Source organism: Orycteropus afer, unplaced genomic scaffold (assembly GCF_000298275.1).
Source record: "Orycteropus afer afer isolate SDZICR_OR568_19922 unplaced genomic scaffold, OryAfe1.0 scaffold00001, whole genome shotgun sequence".
Taxonomy (NCBI): Eukaryota; Metazoa; Chordata; class Mammalia; order Tubulidentata; family Orycteropodidae; genus Orycteropus; species Orycteropus afer.
Window position 1 is genome coordinate 37,596,748 of NW_006921588.1, and position 23,007 is coordinate 37,619,754.

A 23,007-nucleotide genomic window follows, 5' to 3' on the forward strand; every position below is an offset into this window, starting at 1 on the left:
TTTGAGGCCACTGGCAGTTCAGTATGGAAGAGATATTGAGATGGACAGACCAAGGAGACACATCTCAAGTTCTTCATTTATTATCTGTGGACACTTGACAAGTTACTTTGCCACCCAGAGCTTGTCTTTCCTTGTGTGTTAAATGGTGATAATAATACTTACTGACTGTAATGCTGACTATGAATTTTCCCTTGGGTAAGGTGAGTCTAGAAGAATGAATTAGAAGGAAAAAAAGGACAATATTAGAGAAGAACATCAGGTTATCAGTCTCTGTATCTCCAAATAAGTATCTCGACTGGTAATTGCATAATAAATACTTGTTATTAACTTGATCTGTAAATAAGTGAACAAATATATAAAATTAAATAGTCAATGGATACTTTACATATGTAAAAATAGTCTTTCCAAGTATTTGATATGTATTTCCAAGGACTGGGATGAAGAGAAGGTCATCCCTGGGTGGCACAGATGATTAAGTGCTTGACTACTTCCCAAAAGATTGGTGGTTCAAACTCACCCAGAGGAACCTTGGAAGCTAAGTCTAGCAATCTGCTTCTGAAAGGTACAGCCTTGAAAACCCTATAGAGTAGTTCTACTCTGCCCACGTGGGGTTGGCATGAGTGGGGCTTGACTGATGGCAGTTAACAACAGCAGAAGCTGAAATGGACAAGGAAGGATCTCCTTGAACCACACCCTGAATTCATAGTGCCTAAGGCACTTGACTGCTAACCAGAAGGCTGGTGGTTCAAACCCACCAGCCACTCTTAGGAAGGAAGGTTGGGCAATCTACTTCAGTAGTGATACTGCCTCGGCAACCCGAGGAGGGGTCGCTATGAGTCGGGGCCAACTCGATGGCACACAACAACAACAACAAGACGTCTCCTGAACTATAAGAAAATAAATTTCTATTCTTTGGGAGCTCTGGTAGTGTAGTGCCTAAGGCATTTGACTGCTAACCAGAAGGCTGGTGGTTCAAACCCACCAGCCACTCCTTGAAAGGAAGATTGGGCAGTCTACTATCCGTAGTGATACTGCCTCAGAAACCCAAGGAGGGGTCACTGAGTCACATATGACTTGATGACAGTGAGTTTGGTTTTTTGGTTTTGTGATGAAGAGATAATATTTATGTTCTTGAGAAATTTGTTTAAATAAAATTAATATTTGATTCTTCTTGATTTTTAGCTTGAAAGTGTTGTTGTTAGGTGTCATTGAGTCAGTTCCAACTCATAGCAACCCTATGTACAACCAATGAAACACTGCCCAGTCCTGCACCCTCCTCACAATCATGGCCATGCTTGAGCCCATTGTCACAGCTCAATTTAAATCTGTGACAATATTTTTGTTCTCTGATACGCTTAGGTTTGCATTTGTTTAATCATTTCATTCAATTACCTGATTTCTTTTCTAGACCCAAAACAGAAGATGCCTGGGTATTTGCAAAATCCAATGCCATTCAGGCTGTTGGTGTCATGTCATTTGGTGAGTACATGGTTTCAAAAGCCCCTTTCAACATGAAGACATGTGTAACGTGGAAAAGTGTTGTTTGTGTCTGCCTAGCAGATGTCCGTTTAGACTTCCTATGCATAGCAGATGATCTAGTTTGCGCCAACATAAAATTAGGCTCAGACTTTTCTCACTCATCACTAAAATTTCATTCAATTTGGACATATCTCTCCTCATGCAGGAAACTCATTACACACATCTAATTTCTTCACTTCCAAGTCTAGCAAGTGTTATGGATTTCTTCAAAACCTTGCACACAAAGTGTTACTAATTGACCAGATGTTTAAAGCTACTATTCTGTTATATCCAACATTGCAAAGGAAGCCATGGGCTTCTCTTAAGATGGGAAAGGCCATTAGAAAAAAAAAAAAAAACAGAGAAAGTTGGATAGGGCTAGTTTATATCAACAGTGACATGAAAAGACCACATAAGTCTGATGTGAATACATTTTCTCATTTATGGAGCTGTCACAAAATTTTTTTTCTGACATATTTAGTAGATAAGTGTGTTTGAACTTTTTTAGTTCATTGACATGCCAAAGGAGCATACATCTCTGAACTAATTTTCAGAACTGAAAAAAGAAAATTCTGATGCTTGCTTTAATCATGCTTTTTTTTTTTTTTTTGGTATTGTAGCATTTATTTGCCACCATAATTGCTTCTTAGTTTATGGGTCTTTGGAAGAACCCACAGTAGCTAAGTGGTCCCGTATCATCCATGTGTCCGTTTTGGTTTCTGTATTGATCAGTATGCTATTTGCTACCTGTGGATACCTGACATTTACCGGCTTCACACAAGGTAAAATGAGAGATTCAATCTTATCATATCATTTAGTGTTCATGTGGATTGGTGCTACCAATTGTTGGTACAATTATACCCAGTGTTGTACATCAAAGTATCATGATCTCTTTTACCCATCCTCTCTTCTACCCTCCTGCTTCTCTGCTGTATCTATTTCCTAATTTTCTCCTTTAACTGCTAAACATAAATTTATACTCTCTCTTCCCATCCTCCCACACTTGCACTTCCAAGCACATGCATCTGGCTTCTCTCTCTACTATCCCACTTCAATTTCACTTTCAAAGTTACTAATGGCCTCTCAGTCTTCAAAGCTCCTTCTTGGTTCTGATCATCTTAGACTTTTGAATTACTTAACAGTACTGAACATCCTTTCTTTGCTCTTTTAGAGGAATATCATTACGGTTATTCTTTCTCTCTCAACATTTTTTTTAATCTCTCCAAGTGATTCCACCTGTATTCCCCCCCTACACACACACACACACACACACACACAAGCCCCTCTAACTAGCTCAAGCAAGTTGCCTGCTTTTCTTTCCACAAATTCTCTGGAGACTTCGATTGTTTTAAATATATTCCAGACTTTTTTTTTTTTTTTTTTTAACTATGTTCAGTCTGGTGCCTTGAACAGAAAACATCTTTCCCACAAAACCAGTTCCTTACTCCCCACGACCTTGCTTGCACCAAACATTAAGTCTCTTTTCTATTTAATCAGGCTCAAAGATTGAGAAATCATCTCTTCTAACTCCTTTTACCCTTATATTTAATCATCTATACAGTGTAATAGTTAGGAAATTCTGATAGCCTGCTAAATGCTGTGATTCATCTGTTTCACAGATTTTGCAAGTCTATTATCTCATTTGACCTTCAAACAACCCTTTGAAAGTAAGTGGAATAACTAGTTTTACCCGTGCTTAAAACACAAAGAGATGAAATAGCTCACTCAAGCTGGCCAGTGAGAAGCTAGAAAACAAGTCTGACTTCCAGTCCAATTTTCTTTCCACTCTGTCTTGCTCCCTCCCCCATTGTGTGCAACCATGACTCATTAAATACTGTCTTAGCCTCCTTCTCCTCTCAGCTTTGTTTTTTGGTAACACTGAGGTGTTCTTGAGAGGATAGCTGCATTGTTTAAAGTAGAGGATATATTGGATTATGATTATTAGCAGAAAATGAAGAAAGATGGTTTCAAATATAGAACAATGCAGTCAGAATTATAACTCATGTACATGCCACTAGAGTGCAACAAGGTGAGCAAGAAATTCTTGCTATGTATAACGTACTTTGCCAAAATGAATGATATATGGGCTTCAGTCTGTACAGAACCGTGATTTTTAATATCTTCTCTGTAAGATATAAACCTTTTTTCTTATTTACACCTCCTGGTGGTTTTATGAGTCATAATTACTCAGAAATACATATTTAACAAAACTGGCAGGGTTACTTGTTTGTCCTTAAAATAAGTTTTGACTCAGGCTAGAATAAGCTGACATTCATACTTCAGGCCATTTCACCTTAGGCAAATCTAGTCTTGTTTGCTTAAGCTGCACGCTTCTTTTCTTCCCCCTTTCAGTCAATAATTTCAGCTTGCGAAGCAGGGAGATCTCTACATACTTCTTAACATTCCCAGTGACTTTTGAAAATGTGCAGGGCCCATTTCTTGGTGGAGAGATTAGTGAACAGGGAGCTTCAGTCCTTTTTTCTCAGAGTGCTGGAATCTTTTCAACCAACCTTTAAGCAGATCTATCCTACTTGTGGTTGTTTTTCAATCTCCCTCTGCCCAAAAGGGACATTGGAAAGTTATGTATATTTACTCTAGTTGATAGGAGAAGGGGAACTATTTGATAGGAGAAGGGGAACAGAGTCACTGAAAGTAAGTCTTGGGAAGGGCCAGGTAGGTCATTTACAGTAGTAGCTAGCTTTGTGATGAAGAAAAGTACAGAGACATTGTTGTTTTGTCTTCTTTTTAAATAGAGTTGTAGTATGTGAGGAGCTCTGGTGGCATATCTAAGGCATTTAACTGCTAACCAGAAGGTTGGCTGTTCAAACCCACCAGCCACTCCTTGGAACATTGGGCAATCTACTTCTGTAGTGATACCACCTCGGAAACCCAAGGAGGGGTCACTATGAGTCGGATCTGAGTCAACAGCAGTGCGTTTGGTTTGGTTTTAGTAGTATGTGACTTTGATCCAATTTTCTGTTTGGTTTAATTGAACAAATGTGACCAACATTCTAAAGTTTAAGATGTTATGATCAAATGTCCTTTGTCTTAACATTGGGAAACATTTTTTCTTGACATTACTTCTGTGCCCTCCTTACCAGTTGCCATCTGGTCAGCTCCAACTCATGGCAGTCCCATGTGTATCATAGAAAACTGTACTCCATAGGTTTCCAGTGACTGATTTCTCAGAAGCAGGTCACCAGGCCTTTCTTCTCAGGCACTTCTGGGTGAAGTCAAACCTCCAGCCTTTTGGTTAGCTGCCAAGTATGTTAACGTTTTGTTTCACACCTCATTTGTTGTTGTTGTTGTTGTTATGTGCTGTGAAGTCAGACCCGACTCATAGCGACCCCTCCTTGGGTTTCCGAGGCAGTATCATTACGGAAGTAGATTGCCCAAACATCATTTAGCTTAGAAGTAATTAAATATAATGTTCAGTCTAGAAAATAGCCATATTTTCACAGTTTTAAATCTATGCATTTACAATTGAGTTCATTAGATGCCATGAAAGATACTGTACGTTTGGAATTGCTATCTGTGGCCCTGAGTTTGTGGTTAAACCCTATAGTATGATATGCAGGAAATTCAGCTCCCCAGATGTACTGGTCTACTCTTCCTTTCAGGATTGTCCTTGATCTAAGAATAGCATTTCAAAAGGAAATTTGTTTATCTTCATAGACTTTTTTTCTTTTTTTTTTTTTTAAATAATGGAGTCACCAGAAACAAAGACCAGAAGCAAGTTTACAAAGCCAATCAAAAGAGTTTAGGGAGTTAACTCTGGTGTGAGAAGACAATGGATAAAATATTTTTCAGAAGTTGACATAAATTTGTAACAAACCTAGCAAAAACAAACAGTACGAAAAAGCAAAAAACAATTAGTGATGAATTCATCTTGAAGTGGAGCGTGTACTGGTTTTAATGTTAGTGAATAACTTTATAGTATTGAATTTAAAAAAAAAAACTTACCTTTAGACCATGTGATCTATTCTCTTAGTTAAATGAAATGAAATATTGCTTCACATGTAATAAATTCCAAGTATCTCATTTATTGGATATTTATATCAAATATCCAAAATCTGTTACATAAACCTCTTTTGTATTATTCTCTAGGAGACTTATTTGAAAATTATTGCAGAAATGATAACCTGGTAACATTTGGAAGGTTTTGTTATGGAGTCACTGTCATTTTGACATACCCGATTGAATGCTTTGTGACTAGAGAGGTAAGCTTAATTCCTTCTCAAGTGATCTCTCTACTCCATTTATTGTAGGAATATTTGTAAGTAATTCAATTCTTCACATTCCCAAATGCATGACAAGTAATATAGCTTATAAAATTTTTGTTTTCAGCTAGTCTGATAGAGCCTGGTGAAACCCCCAAGACAATGGCCCCTAGTTAGCCTTCAGGTCTAAAAGTGAACTTACTCCCATGACTTCTAGCCAAACAATAGGCAGGCATATATGGTGAACATTTACACCAGGTAGATATACTGCTTTGAACGATCAATCATGGGCGATCAGACAGGCATTTGTCACAGGAAGATAGCTCAGGGTCCAGGAATGCATAGGAAAGAAGGGCACAGGGAAGACATAACTACAGGGAGGAAGTGGGAAGAGAGCTGTTACATTGTGGGGACTGCAGTCAATGTCATGAAACAAAATGTGTATGAACTGCTGCATGGAAAATGAATTTGCTCTGTAAGCTTACCCCTAAGTCACAATAGTTTTTTTTAAAAAAAATTTGTTTTCAATTACGAAATATCAGAGTTGAAAGATAAATTTTTGTTAGATGTTTACAAGGTAATTTTTCACAAACTGGAATTATAAATCTTGTTCGGTGTTTAGTTTATAATAGCATGAGCACAAATATTCATATAACTCTAGATATCTATACATCAAAGTGAATGCCAGCCGGTAGTACAGCTGAACTACATTGTTTTCCTTTCAAAGCATTCTTACAAAGAACTTAAGTACCAAGGTTTAAAAAATATTTTATAAATTTTTTTTTTTTGCTGAGGTGTTTTATAAAACAACAAGTAATTTAAGGCATCACAGAACATATTCTAAGCAATTTTGTTGTTTTAAAAATTAAAATAACTTATTTTCCATTGGAAACCAAAATTGAAGTTACACTTTTAACAGATAAAAAATATTATATTTATGTATTTATAGAAAATATTTGTTTTTATATAAGATATTAATATACATATATTATTTACATGTATATAATACATTAAAATTTAAAAAATAAATGATATACATGTATATAGTGTTGGGAGCTCTGGTAGCATAGTGCCTAAGGCACTTGACTGCTCACCAGAAGGCTGGCGGTTCAAACCCACCAGCCACTCCTCGGAAGGAAGGTTGGGCAATCCTACTTCTGTAGTGATACTGCCTCGGAAACCCAAGGAGGGGTCGCTATGAGTCGGGGCTGACTCGACGGCAAACAACAACAACAAAGTGTTGTTGTTGTTGTTGTTGTTATGTGCCATCGAGTCAGACCAGACTCAGCAACTCCTCCTTGGGCTTCCGAGGCAGTAACACTACAGAAGTAGATAGCCCAACCTTCCTTCTGAGGAGTGGCTGGTGGGTTTGAACCTCCAACCTTCTGGTTAGCAATCAAGTGCCTTATGCGCTATGCTACCAGAGTTCCTTGTATATAGTATAGTTTTATATATTTCATAAATAAAGTCAATTCCAAATTAAGTTCCATTATATGGTCTACTGGATTTATGGAGAATGGTACGCTGAAAGAAAATTCAGTCTTTTTGTGTAAAACTGAACAGCATAGTTCGTAAGCAATTCCTTATACAATCAGCTAAAAATCCACTGTGCCAGTTAGCAGTAAAACATTATCCTGCTTCACAGTGGTTCTTTCAGGAATCACACTGAAAAGGACTTAGTCTCAGGATCTAATCCTAGAAGGTGTTTACACAGTGTACTATGTGAATGGATCTAATGTGCAAAGTGAAAAAAAAAATCTACAGAGTTTTAGATACACTAACTCATTGGCAGACTTCTAGAGGCAAGGCAATGATTACCTTATGCCACTGCTGGGGATAAGAAACTACACAAAGGAGAAATGGGATTAGGAAATGTTCAGCACTGTTTATGTCCCTTGTAATTACCACTTCTCCTTGCTCACAAATTGTAATCCACAGACTGTTCTCCACCTTGAATGTAAGAGAGAATTAGATTGAACAAATTAATACTTGATAGAGAATTGTTAAATATTTCAAAATTCAAAAATCTGCGAACTATTGTTAGATGCAGGAAATGGTTTTATTTTTGCTTCAGCCCTGAACATGAAGCTCAGATTTGATCTCTAAATTGGCAATATAAGATGATGCATTCTCCTGTAGTTTTTTCGGTGAGCTGCTTGTGGACAATCTGAGTCACTTCACCTGCACAATTTATGTTTTTAGTACTTGAAGCTTGAGTTTCCTTCCCAGTTGCCATGACAGAAAGACAGACTCTAGATCTCTGCCATGATAGCAAATATTAACAGAGGAAATTCATTTATACCTAACCCATTCACTTCCTTTCTTTCTCTCCTTTATACATATACACATGCAAACATGCACATATGCACACACATAAAATGGTGTAACATAATCAAAGCCTTATCTATTTATAAAGGCTGCCTATCCCAAAACTATATTTTTCACATATAAAATGCCCACATAAATAATACACCTACCTGTACATATAACATACATAGTTTACATAACACAAGAGAGGGTTGCACAGTTTGCAAAGACACATAACACACATTATTTGCAAAAAAAATATGGTAAATATCCCTCATTAGCCTGCCTCATGAACTGGTATTCCACCATCACAATTGTGTCTTAGAGATTGCTATAAAAAATTGATTTCATATAAGATAACACTTGAAAGGGCATTGCAAATTGTGAAACCATAAATGGTTTTAAGTTATTAGTATCACCATTAAATTGTTAGCAGAGTATGGCAGTTCTGGTCTATGGAGAATGTTAATCACATAAAGTAATGCAGCTTCAAGAAGTGGCTTCTTTGCAGTCCCTATCATCGGACCTTTCCTACCATTCCCAGCTCTCGCCTAACTGTTCTTTTGCACAGAGCAAACACCCTATTTAGACTATCTCCTCATTGTTCTCTAATGGTACTATTTTTGGTCTTACCTCTGTGTTCTATTTTCACACTAATTCTGCTCTTCTTTATACAAATCCTGTCCAATTTCAAACCCCACACCAAGCCAAGACAGAACAAGCACCTTTCAGGAATTCTTTGCAGCAGGTTACTCTATGGGAGAAAGATACGGAACTAAAAAACAAACCAAACCCATGGCCATCAAGTCAATTCCAACACATAGGAAACATATAGGATGGAGTAGAACTGCCCATAGAGTATCCAATGCTGTAAATCTTTAGAGAAGCAGATTGCTTCATTTTTTTTCCCACAGCAGCTTGTGGGGTCAAACTGCTAACCTTTTGGTTTGCAGTCAAATGCCTTAACCACTGAGCCATGAGATCTCCTTGCAGATAACTAAAGCTCCTTCCAATTCTAAATTCTATCTGATCTCTTTTTTTTCTCTTGTGTTAAATTGGTCTCTGTTTCATTATATATATTGGTTTGTATCTCTCTAATTAGGATGTTAACACCTGAGAATAGGAATCATCTTTAGATATTTTCTCCTTGCAAATCATACTATAGAGTGGAACACATTAAATATGTAACTCTTGAATGATTCCCTGATCTGAATATCTGGAAAATAATCATCAATTCTTCTCTATTTTTTGTTGAGGAAAGGCAAGATAAGATAGACTTCAACTATAACAAAATTTTAGAGTTTATATAAATTTTATGTTGTGTTGTTTTTAGGAGCCATTGAGTCAACTCAAACTCATAGTGACTCTATGTACAACAGAACAAAATACTGTCTGGTCATACACCATCCTCACTGTCCTTGCTATACTTGAGCCCAGCATTGCAGCCACTGTGTCAATCCATCTTATTGAGAGTGTTTCCCTTTTTCTCTGATCCTCCATTTTACCAAGCATGATATCCTTCTCCGGGGAATGTTTCCTTCTGACATGACCAAAGTAGGTGAGATGAAGTCTGGCCATTCTTGCTTCCAAGAAGCATTCCACCTGCACTTTTTCCAGGACAGATTTGTTTGTTCTTTGGCAGTCCATGTTATTTTCAGTATTTTATGTCAACACCATAATTCAAAGCCAACAACTCTTCTTTCATCTTCCTTGTTCATTGTCCAGCTTTCATATGCTTATGAGGAGATTAAAAATACCATGGCTTGGATTAGTCACACTTTAGTCTTCAAAGTGACATCTTTGCTAAATTTTATAGTTTATATAAAATCAATTTCCTGCTAGTAAAGAGTATTACAAGAAGCCCTGTTGGTGCAACAATTAACCACTCGGCTGCTAACTGAAAGACTGGAGGTTCGAACCCACCCAGTGACTCCATGGAAGAAAGACCTGGTAATCTGCTTCCATAAAGTTTACATTCTAGAAAACCCCATGGAGCAGTTCTACTCTGTTGCTATAAGTAAAAAATGGGGTTGCTATGAGTCAAAAATCGACTCTATGGCACCTAACAACAACAAAGGATATTACACATCTATTATAATTAAAGGAAATTGTGATAACTGCTTCCTTCTTGGTTGTTTAAATAATCTAAACATCTGTGATTTGTTTTTGTGGTAACCTTATTGGACTCAAGGAGAAAGGATAAGATAACTTCCAAGTCTCCTTTATACTTAAGAATGCAATATTTATTCAGACATTGGTATGCCACATTCTAAACTGGAAATATAATCCACTGACTGTCTAATAGTTTAACAAAGAATGCTTGTTATTGGTACATATCTATATGTAAGTACTTTGGAAAAAATAAAACATTCACAGTGAATTGAGATTTGATTAATTGTCTTATTAAGGTAGTATTTTTTGTAGTCCTAAATGCTATAATATGAAATACTTTATTAGTAAGACCTGCATACTTCTGAAAATCCCTCTCTAAATAATTTGACAGGTAATTGCCAATGTGTTTTTTGATGGGAACCTTTCGACAGTTTTCCACATTATTATAACAGTGGTTATCATTACTGTAGCCACACTTGTGTCATTGCTGATCGACTGCCTTGGGATAGTTTTAGAGCTCAATGTAAGTACATTTAAAGATTCATTTCTTCTATTCTAAAAAAGTCCTTTTAAAAGTATTATCTACATTTAACATAAGACATATTTTCTTTAACAGAAGTGTCACTTTCTGAGTGGACTGAATATTGATACTATGATATTGTGTACTGTATAAAACCATATACTTTTAGAGCAGTGGTTCTCAACAGAATAGTCCCCACAACATTTGGCAATGTCTAAAAGCTTTTTGGTTGTCACAGCTGAGGAGGGCTGCTACTGGCGTCTAGTGGGTAGAGGCCAGGAATGCTGATAAAAGTTATACCAGAGTGCACAAGGCTGCCCCACAACAAAAAATTGTCTGATCAAGATGTCAATAGCACTGAGTTTGAGTAACCCTGTTTTAAAGCAGGTTTGCATATTTCATATCATACATAGATATTATAAAAAAAAAAGGAATTAAATGGATCTGGAATTTTCTTTGCCAATTGAAAATAGATCTACTGAGATTCACTGAAGTATGTGCATGAACTTTTCACAATTGCCAAAATGGAAACAACCTAAATGTCTATCAACTGATGAATGGTTAAGCAAAGTGTCATATACACATACAATGAAATATTATTCAGCCAAAAAGAAGAATGAAGTCATAGTACATGGTACAACATGCATGAACCTTGAAAACATTATACTTAGTAAAGAAGTCAATCACAATCCTTATAGAATTTCTGCTAACAATTACACCACTTAGCATTTATTAGTCATGCACCACAGTGAGAATAGACTTTTATACTTGCTTTTACAGTAGACTTTTATATTCTCATTTACTCATTCCATTGAGAGTTGAGGAAAAGGTTGAAGACACTATTGCTGTTACCCAGTTCACTCTTCTCTCCAGATGCCATTTTGATTTGAAGTTCTGACAAAGGCTGTTAGAGACTCAGTCAGGAACATACAATTGGGAATTTTCTTGTAGCAGATTAAATGAGAAGTGAGGAGCAGGCAACCCACTTTCCAAAACTTTAGGACTCGGGGAATTATCTACTCTACAAACAATGGAGAGAAAGCTGGTAGGAGAAGTGGACAAGCATCAAAGATAATTTTTACCTACTTCCCAGTTTTGCATAAGCTAACAGGTCTACTTAGAAACATTTCATGTACCACCTTGATTTGTTTAAATGGATGACTGCTACCCTAACTCACTATCATGCCTTAGGTGTTATTTCATATAATGTACTCTTCGGACAATCTGCAGCTTGCCTTCCAAATTTTAAGTGTTTTGAACACAAGAATGATAGCTCCTTCTCCATCCTCCCTAGTATCTAGCATGGTGCTAATAACATAACGCTCAAATTACTGCATTGGCTATTGCCCATTGGGACCACAGTTCAGGACCTATTTCTAAAATGTTCCTGGACATAAAATACATTCTTTAGTGTGGTACCAAGAAATTAAGTGTTACAAAAACTTGTTGATATTGACAATAATAGTGATCCGTCAACTTTGCTATGAAGGTGACAGGAATAATCATTCCAGGTGATTATTTCTTATTTTGTCAAATGTCTCATTTAAGTTCACTTTTTTTTTTTTAATTGTAAGATTTTGTTGTGAGAAGAATATGTTTATCACTTCCTGTGGTTAAGGCAGAATTCTAGTACTGTAATTAGAGAGGAACATTTTGAATTTTTATAAAACCAATATCTGAGCTAGCTGTGGAGGACTGTGAAAATGTAAAACATGATTCCAGATCCTTAAATCATTAACAAATCTGGTTATATAGACATGCTAACATATATCTATTCCCTGTCAAATCGCATGAGCATATGTGTTTTTCTCATCAACAAAAACCTTTTGGAATATACAATAATATATTCAGGTCTTTTTTGCAAATCCCTTTTGTGTAGGCATTTACAATATCCAATAGAGCCAGATTAAACAGCATTTCTGTCAATATCTAATGCATGTCAGGGTCATGCAACATATTAGAAGTAACTAAAGCATGTTGTGCCCCATTTCATAATGGTAATGAGAGCTAGCTTGTATGAGTACTCACTCTGTGCCAAATAATTTGCATATATTATCTCCCTTCCTGGCTGCAACAATGGGCTCAAACATAGCAATGACTGTGAGGATGGTTCAGGATCTGGCAGTGTTTCTGTTGTACACAGTGTCACTATGAGTCAGAACGAACTCAATAGCACCAGTCAACAACAACATCTCCCTTAATCCATGTTAACTTTACAGATGAAAAAACTGTGGCACAGGATGATTAAATAAATAAATAGATTGAGGCCACACAACTTATAAGTGGCGGAGTCAAGATTTGAACATAGATCTTCAGATGCTGTAGACTACATTTTCATCATTTGGCTAGTCTGAGAATTCATAAGTATAAAACTTTAAATTATGTAAATTACTGTTAATTTCTTTACCCATTTTTTAACCTAGAAGTCTATGCATTGAGTTTACTTATAAGTAAGGTTAAGAGTAATCCTTAGACTATTAAGGATTCCTTAGACTAATAATGGGTAGACCTTACTATTGTTGTTGCTGTTATATACTGTCGAGACAGACCCGACTCATAGATACCCCTCCTTGGGTTTCCAAGGCAGTATCACTATGGAAGTAGATTGCCCCATCTTCCTTACGAGGAGTGGCTGGTGGGTTTGAACCATCAGCCTTCTGGTTAGCAGTCAAGTGCCTTAGCCACTATGCTACCAGACCTTATTATTAGGTTAAAGTAAATACCAAGAGATGAAATAAAATGGAACTTAATTAATAATTTGTGGGTAATAGCATCCACCTTAGTTAATAATTGTGGTACTTTAAATCTTTTTTTCATTGTGCTTCGGAATTATCACTAAGTGGAAGAATGATCTTCACAGATGAGATATGGAATAGAATCAGGTCTTTAATTTGCAAAGTTAGGCAAATGTTATATAAAAACCACTGTCATCAAGTCGATTCCAACTCATAGTACCCCTATTGGGTTTCCAAGGCTGTAAATCTTTCCAGAAGTTGATTACCTCATCTGCTTCAAGCAGAACAGCTGGTGGGTTTGAACCTCTCAACTTCTGGTAAGCAGCCAAATGCCTTACCCACTATGCCACCAGAGCTCCTAAAGATTATATAGCATAATTAAAATACTAAAAGAAAAATTATCTAGGGTTATATTAGCTTTTCAGTAAAATGTAAAACGATATTTAGGCTTTTGCTTCCCTTTTACTTCTTTGAGTTCATGACATATTTTTCCAAAGCAAATACATCCTCAATTTAAAAGGATTCACTTTAGAAGTAAATAAAATAAATATAAGACCCATTCCTAGTAATAAGAATCCAGCATCTTGGCACTGATGTCACTATTAGATAGAATTGGCATCTTCAGTAATTGGGCCCGATGGATTTCTACTTGAAGCAGTACAAAGAAAAAATGTAAAGCAGCTGGTGCCTGTGGCCAGAATAACTGGCCCACCAAACATTGTGTGCAGCTTACAGTGGGAGGAAGAAAGCCAATTACCCAGCAAGGGCCCAAGACAGAAATACAAATCATCAGGGTGAGCAAAGCCTGGTGGTGGTCTAAGTTGTCAGAGACCTCCTGAGCTAGAGAGAGTTTCCTTTTAAGGCATAGGAATAAATTTTGTGAGTCTGAATTAATTGCAAAATGGAAATTTAGAAGATGTAAGCATTCTTTTATTTAACTTTCAGGTTAAGAGCATCATTTGAGAGGTTTCTATCCAGATAGGAGAATTCAGACACTTTTCCAATCTGTATTGCCAATAAAAATTTTCAACATCTCTGTTCTTTCCCTGCTACAAACTGCAAAATAATCTGTGGGTAGAAAAAATAAAATTCTCACTTTTCCATCTCTATTCTAATACCAGCTGCATATGCAGCACTTCTTCCTTTGGCACTAACCACCCAGAGCTAGATCAGATATCACAAGTTATAGGTTACAATACTCCAGACTGCCTAGGCTGCCCAAGACCTCAGGCACCAGCCACAAGTTTGGGAGTCCATACAACTCCCTTACTACTGACCTGCTAGCCACAAATTCAGGAATTTCCTCTACCCTTCAGGATGCAAAGTATAAACTCAGGGGCCCCATTCCCCTTACATCTGACCTGCTGGCTCCCACTACTCCCTTGGTTTAATATTTTCTGGAACAACTCACAAATCTCACGGAAAGCACGATACTTACGGTTACAGTTTTATTGCAGCAAAAAGGAGACAACCCATGGCCAGTATAAAGAAGAGATGAATAGCATGAGGTCTGGGAGGGTCCCCAATATGGAGCGTTCTTGTCCCTAAAAGGATGTGTCACCCTCTCAAGTACCCATGTCTTTTACCTACCAGGAAACCCATGGAGCTTCCATGTCCAGAGCCTTTATTGAGGTCTTATTATGTAGGCACTATTGATTGAATCATGCCCTCCTCCCCTGAGTTTGGCTGATAGCATGAGATGGCCTTTCTGGCTGGCCAGCCCCTACCCAAGAGTTACCTAAACCCTCTGGTGTAGTCTTGAAGCCTCATGAAAGACACTCAATCACTGGAGCAATTCCAAGGTTTTAGAGGTTATCTCTCAGGAACTAAAGACAAAAGTCTTTAGGGAAAGTTAATCCCAAGCTCTGACATCAATAGTGTCATCATCAATGCATAGTCCTGTCCCATCTTTATAAATAAGGTTACATTTTATTGTCTTTCTAATAAGAAGTTATGATGTTACATCCTGTCAAGCAATGATAACATGTTTTCTAAGTCAGTGGTACATTGTTAAGCAACGCTACATTAAACAGATCAAATAAACTGAACTTGCTTCATTGCAAAGCTTATAAGGACTAGGTCAAATGAAACCTAATTACCACTTTAGTGATGAGCTCAGGTCCAACAAACAACCCCTAATAAGACTGAGCTTTCACATATGAAGAAAGAAACTGGTATCTAGACAAGAGTCACAACTGGACTTCATCCAGTACAAACATCAGCTATATAGTTTTTCCTCTAATTGCTACTTCCTCAACTCTTAACAATTATAACATAAACAGAATACCCTTGCAACAGAATTGCCTTGCACTGCTCACCATGTTGGATTTGGAGGAGTCCCAAAATGCTGACTGAAGAGAGCCCCTGAGTAGCAGCTGGTGGCAGTTCTCCTCCTGATAGTGCTTTCACACTTCAGCAGTTCCAGATGATTTACACTCATATATATTTGTTCCTGTAAAGAAAGTGATCACATATATATTTGGATTTGGATTACTATTTTGATATTTTCAAAAAGTCTTAATTCAAAGGAACCAGTGGGTAATAATTCTTAATGTAAGCCAGGAATGAGTTCTACAGTACGTTCCAGAACTAAACAGTACTTTCCATAACTAAAAAAGCAATGTTAGCTCCAAGTTTCATGATAGAGGCTATGAAATCCATAATTCCTTTCATTCCAGTTCATATGAAAACTAATCTTTTATTTGCTAAATGCCTTTGTATGTATTCATTTGTATTCAGGTGGTATGCATGATGAACACATATTTTCTGACTATTTGAATTTAGCATAAAATTTTGGAATCTAGTAGTATTTTCTCACTCCTATGTCTGACTGTAGAAATATTTTCCATGAAGTGTGAACCCTCTCATTCTTCCCCAGATTTTTAGATGCTCCCTGGCTGGTAGGATTTCATAATGCTTTGTGTTTGAGTTGGTTCTGATGCATAATAACCCAAAGGACAGAGTAGAATTGCCCCATATGGTTTTCTAGGGTGTAAATCTTTATGGAAGCCACTGCCACATCTTTTCCTGCAGAGCGGCTAGTGGATTCTAACTACTGTCTTTTTGGTTAGCAGCCGAAGGCTTAATCATTGTCCCACCAGGGTTCCATAATATCTCCCCCTTAATTGCCATTTCTCTGGAACTTTGTGGTTTTCATTAAAAGGAAAAAGTTAAATTTTTTGAACCATATTTGTAGGTAACTTTCTGTTGTAGTCATGGTGCTTAGTAAGAAATACATTCATTGTTTTAAATAGATAATGAGAAGACTTTTTTAAAAGCTATTTTTAAGGTATAATCTGTTCTTTTAAGGCATCCAACTTCCAATTTAGTTTGCTGTGATTTTCCTTGGCAAAAAAATCCACCAAAATAATGTACCAAAAACCTTTTAAAAAATAGGTGATGGATACAAAGGATTTCATTGTACTTTTCTTTTTACTTTTATATGTGTTTGTAAATTTCCATAATAATGTTTTTCAAATATAGCAAAACATGCATTTTATCCTAAACCAACATCACATATGCTACTAATGTTGTTGTTGTTAGATGCTGTTCAGTCTGTTCAGACTTACAGTGACTCTATGTATAACAGAACAAAACACTACCCAGTCCAGTGCCATCCTTGCAATCATTGCCATGCTTGAGCCCATCGCTGCAGCCACTGTGTCAATTCATCTCATTGAGCATCTTGCCTTTTTCTCTGACCCTTTATTTCACTAAACATGTTATCCTTCTCCAGGGACTGGTCCCTTCTGACATGACCAAAGTATGAGAGACAAAGTCTGGCCATTCTTGCTTCTAAGGAGCATTCTGGCTGTGCTTGCCCCAAGATGAATTTGTTCATTCTTCTAGTAGTCTATGGTACATTCAATATACTTCTCCAGTACTACCTTCAAAGGCATCAATTCTTCTGCAATCTTCGTTATTCACTGTCTACCTGCAACATGCATATGAAGCTCTTGAAAATACCATAGCTTGGATCAGGTACACCTTAGTCTTCAAAGTGACATCTTTGCTCTTTAACACTTTAGAGAGGTCTTTTGCAGATTTTCCCAGTGTAATATGTTTGATTTCTTGACTGCTGCTTCCATGGGCATTGACTGTGGATCCAAGTAAACCAAAATCCTTGACAATCTCAGTCTTTTCTCCAGTTATCATGATGTTGCTTTTTGGTCCACTTGTGAGGATATTTATTTTCTTTATATTGAGGTGTAATTGACATTGAAGGCTGTAGTCTTTGAGCTTCATCAGTAAGTGATTCCAGTCATCTTCATTTTCAGAAAGCAGGATTGTATCATCTGCATATTACAGGTTGTTAATGAGTCTTCCTCCAATCTTCATGTGTTCTGGTTACCTAGTGCCACTCTGATAGGAATCTACCACAATTGAGATGGCCTTAACAAATAGGAGTTTATTCTTACAATCCAGGAGGCTAGAAGTCCGAGTTCAAAGTGCCAGGCTCTAGGGGCTGGGTGAAAGCCACTTGACCTTGGGCTTCAGCTCTGCTTCTTGCTCCCAGCCCACTGAAGCTAGAGGTATCTCTTCACTCAGACAGCTACTGGCTACTGAGGCTAACAAGCCCAAGGTCAACAAATAAAATGGCATAGCTCCAATGTTACCAAACAAAGTCCATTGAAAGTCCCAAGGTCTGCAGAGAATGGCAGTCTGCTGAACAATTATGCATGACCACATGCAGAGTTCAAGCATGCCATAAGCTAGAGACCATTCCCAAAGCAGATCACATACCCAAAGGCAGCTATTCAGCTGCTCACGGTAGATTCCACCATGGAGTTGATTACCAGTCTCATCATGGGGAATACTGCATCAAGCTGCTGAGCCACTTAACCAGGCCCAGCTAGATTGACACACAAACTTAACCACCACATTGTGCTGCATTCTTCTTCATGTAGTCCAGCTTCTCAAATTATATGCTCAATATACAGATTCAGTAAGTATGGTGAAAGAACATAACCCTAATGCACACATTTCCTGATTGTAAACCATGAAAACCAAAAAAACCAAACTCATTGTCATCGAGTCAATTCTGACTCATAGCGACCCCCTTTGGGTTTCCAGGATGGTAAATCTTTACGGAAGTAGATTGGCCAGTCTTCCTTCTGGGGAGTGGCTGGTGTGTTTGAACCACCAGCCTTCTGGTTAGCAGTCAAATGCTTTAGGCACTACACCACCAGAGCTCCTTATGTAAACCATTCAGTATCCGCTTATTCTGTTTGAATGACTGCCTCTTGGTCTTTGTACAGGCTCCTCATGAGCATAATTAAGGATTTTGTAATTCCCATTCATTGCAACGTTATCCATAATTTGTTATTATCCACCCAGTTGAATGCCTTTGTGTGGTGAACAAAACACAGTTAAACAGCTTTCTGGTATTCTTTGCTTTCAGACAAGATCATTCTGACATCAACAGATATTCATCATTTAATGTCCTATTCTAAATCCAGCTTGGATTTCTAACAGTTCCCTATGGATATACTGCTGCCACCATTTTTTAATTATTTTCAGCAAAATTTTACTTGCATGTGATATTAATGATATTGTTTTATGATTTCCACGTTCTGTTGGATCACCTTTCTTTTGAATGTGCACAAATATGGATCTCTTCCAGTCAGTTAGCCAGGTAGCTGTCTTACAAATTTCTTGGTATAAAAAAGTGAGTGAGTGCCTCAAGTGCTGCATTCATTTCTAGAAACATCTCAAATGCTATTCTGGCAATTCTTGAAGTCTTGTTTTTCACCAATTCCTTCAATGCAGCTAGGACATCTTCCTTTAATACCATCAGTTCTTGATCATATGCTACCTCCTGAAATGGTTGCGCATCAACCAATTATTTTTGGTACAGTGATTCTGTATATTCCTTCTATCTTCTTTTGTTGGTTCCTGCATCAGTCAACATTTTACCCATAGACTCCTTCAATATTGCAACTCAAGACTTGAATTTTTTGTTCAGTTCTTTTAGCTTGAGAAAGTCCAAGTGTGTTATTCCCTTTTGATTTTCTAACTCTATGTCTTTGCACATTCCAGCATAATACTTTATTTTGTCTTCTGGAGTTGCCCTTTAAAATCTTCTGTTCAGCTCTTTTAATTCATCATGTCTTCCATTCACTTTAGTTGCTCTCCTTTCAAGAGCAGGTTTCAGAGTCTCTTCTGACACAAATTTTGGTCTTTTCTTCCTTTCCTGTCTTTTTGATGACCTTTTGCTTTCTTCACACCATCCCACAACTCTTCGGGTCTTTGGACCTTGGTGTTCACTGTGTCAAGTCTATCAGATGGTCTCTAAATTCAGGTGGGATATACTCAAGGTCATATTTTAGCTCTCATGAACTTGTTTTAATTTTCTTCATCTTCAGCTTAAATTTGCCTATGAGTATTGATAGTCTGGTCCACAGTCAGCCCCTAGCCTTGTTCTGATGATAGTAAGCTTTTCTATCATCTCTTTCCACAGATATGTATAGTCAATATGATTCCTATGTATTCCATCTGGTAAGGTCTATGTCTATAGTCACCTTTAATGTTATTGAAAAATGACATTGACAATGAATAAATCATCAATCTTGCATAATTTTATCATGCCGTCTCTGGCACCATGTCTATTACCAAGGACATATTTTCCAGCTACCAATGATTCTTCTTTCTTTCCAACTTTTATATTCCAATCATCAGTAATTATCAATACATTTTAATTTCATGTTTGGTCAATTTCAGACTGCAGAAGTTGGTAAAAAAAAATCTTCAGTTTCTTCATCTTTGGCTTTAGTGGTTGTTCTGTAAATTTGAATAATAGTCATATTAACTGGTCTTCCTTGTGGGCATATGGATATTATCTTATCACTGATAGTGTTGTACTTCAGAATAGATCTTGAAATGTTCTTTTTGATGATGAATATGACACCATTCCTCTTCAATTTTTCAGTCCCAGTATAGTAGACCATATGATTGCCAGATTAAAAATGGCCAATACCAGTCCATTTCAGCTCACTAATGCCTAGGTTAAGGAGCTCTGCTGGTGCAAAACCCAAGACATTTGATTGCTAAACAGAAGGTTGATGGTTGAAACCACCAGCTGCTCTGCAGAAGGCAGATGACACAATCTACTTCTGTAAAGATTTACCACCTTGGAAAAACAATGGAGGTCTCTGTGAGTTGGAACTGACTTGATGGCCATGGGTTTGGTTTGGGTTTTATTGCCTAGGATATTGATCTTCATGTATTCCATTTCATTTTTGACAACTTCCACTTTTTCTAGATTCATACTTTGTACATTCAACTTTGTGATTATTAATGATATTTGCTGTTTCTTCTCATTTTGAGTCATGCCATATCAGCAAATGACGATCCCAGAGGCTTTACTCCATCCACACCATTAAGGTCAACTCTACTTTGAGGAGGCAGCTCTTTCCCAGTCATATTTTGAGTGCCTTCCAACCAGAGAAGTTCATCTTCTGGTACTATATCAGACAATGTTTCACTGCTATTCATAAGGTTTTTCAGTGGACAATTTTTTTTTCAGAAGTTGGCCTGACCATGTTCTTCTTCCTAGTCTGTCTTAGTCTGAAGCTTTGCTGAAAACTGTCCACCATGGGTGGCCCTGCTGTTATTTGAAATACCAATGGCATAGCTAAAATATATTAAATATATTACCTAAAATATATTAAAGTTTAACATTTGCATCATTTATATATTTTCTACTTTGAATTATGCCTTCTAAAGGAAAGCCTTTTTTCCTTTGAAGTCAATTCCCCTTGGTATTTTTATAATAATAACAAATCTAAAAAAAAAAAAAAGTACTGCTGTTGAGTCGGATCCAACTCATAGCAACCCCTCCTTGGGCTTCCAAAGTGGTATCACTATGGAAGTAGATTGCACAATCTTCCTTCTGAGGAGTGACTGATCGGTTAGAACTGCCAGCCTTCTGGTTAGCAGACAAATGCCTTAGGCACTAAACCAAACCCATCACCATTGAGTCAAGTCTGACTCCTAGTGACCTTATAGGAGTAACTAGAACTGTCTCATAGGATTTCCAAGGCTGTAACCTTTACAGAAGCAGACTACTCCATCTTTCTCCCATAGAGAAGCTAGAGGTTCAAACTGTCAACTGCTCAGTTAGCAGCCACGAGCTTAATCACTGAGCCACCAGGGCTCTTCACAGCATTAAGCAAAAACCAAACCCACTGCCATAAGTTGGTTTAGACTTGTAGCAACATTGTAAGATGAAATAGAAATGCCCATGAGGTTTCTAAGTCTGTAATCTTTATGGAAGCAGACTCCCTCATCTTTGTCCTGCGGAGTGGCTGGAACTGCCAACTGTTGCAGCTGAGAGCTCAACCACTGCACCACCAAGGCTTTTCCTAGCACTACTTACATTCGTTTCAATCTGTCATTCCAACCCTTGAGGTTGGACTTATCTATAAACTAATGTAGGGGCAGATGAATGAGTCACAGCTCTGATGTCAGTTTTCTGGAGTAGTTAATGTGTTTGGTTTTATTTGAAAGAAGATTTAGAAATGCTGCTTCATGTTGAATGCCTTTAGGGCTAATAGTTTTCCTCTCTCATTCAAACAGATTTCTGCTTTCATCCAAGTTGAAGTAAAGAGGGAAGACAATACACCCCATATGTTAAAAGTCCCTTCTTATATGCAAATCATAGCTAGGATTTGAACAGCACAGTACATACACTATAATTTGAAGGGAAGAGTATAAGGAAATGTGATGTAAATGAAAATATGGTAAATTTCAAGAGTTTGCTAGAAGTAGACCTCACCATCTTCTTAATTTTCTATACTATTGTCCGATGTTTTAAGTCTGATGCACTGTTACACTTTTTTGTTGTTGTTATTTGTTTGCAAATATATCATCAGAAAAGGAACAACTTGTTCCTAAGTCTTTCCTAGAATTATTTTTTCTGTATTTATTTGATTCATTTGATCCTATTAAATGTTTGATATTTGCAATAGGAAATCTGTTTTTAAAAACTGTCCAAAGGGTGTTTCCATCTGGTAAAATTATCTTGTTTCTTGTTTTCAACACACAGGGTGTACTCTGTGCAGCTCCCCTAATTTTTATCATTCCATCAGCATGTTATCTAAAACTCTCTGAAGAGCCAAGGACACACTCAGATAAGATTATGTCTTGTGTCATGCTTCTTATTGGTGCTGTAGTGATGGCTGTTGGATTCGTCATGGCCATCACTCATCCTCAAGATTGCACTCATGGACAGGAAATGTTCTACTGCCTTCCTGACAATTTCTCCCTCACAAACATTTCCGTTTCTCACTTTCAACTGACAACACAACTTTCCATTTTAAACATCAGTATCTTTCAATGAGCTGACTGTTTTAAACAATATACATGTTTCATAGACTTCCAAAACACATCATAATGCTCACATATATTTCAGTCTCTATATTATAAAATTATCAGAATGGCATTTACCAAGACTCGGTTTTCTTCACTGAAATATAAGAAATAAAACTGAATGTATTTGATCTTAAATTGGGACAAAATAAATATTTTTGTTTTAATGACTGAAATAATGTTCATTGCAGAGGGAAAAATGAAGCCTTTGGCATTTGCTGCTGTC

The 23,007-nt window shown here is 37.2% G+C and overlaps 1 protein-coding gene across 1 annotated transcript in view; it reads left to right on the plus strand.

Annotated features, from left to right (window-relative positions):
- Positions 1–22,752, plus strand: part of SLC38A11 (solute carrier family 38 member 11) — a 72,330-nt gene extending 49,578 nt beyond the window's left edge. The window contains exons 8-12 of the mRNA XM_007948592.2: positions 1,409–1,479; positions 2,139–2,300; positions 5,626–5,738; positions 10,549–10,680; positions 22,459–22,752. Coding sequence (XP_007946783.1) covers positions 1,409–1,479; positions 2,139–2,300; positions 5,626–5,738; positions 10,549–10,680; positions 22,459–22,752 — 772 coding nt within the window. The remainder of the gene's footprint in view (positions 1–1,408; positions 1,480–2,138; positions 2,301–5,625; positions 5,739–10,548; positions 10,681–22,458) is intronic.
- Positions 22,753–23,007: the final 255 nt, after the last annotated feature.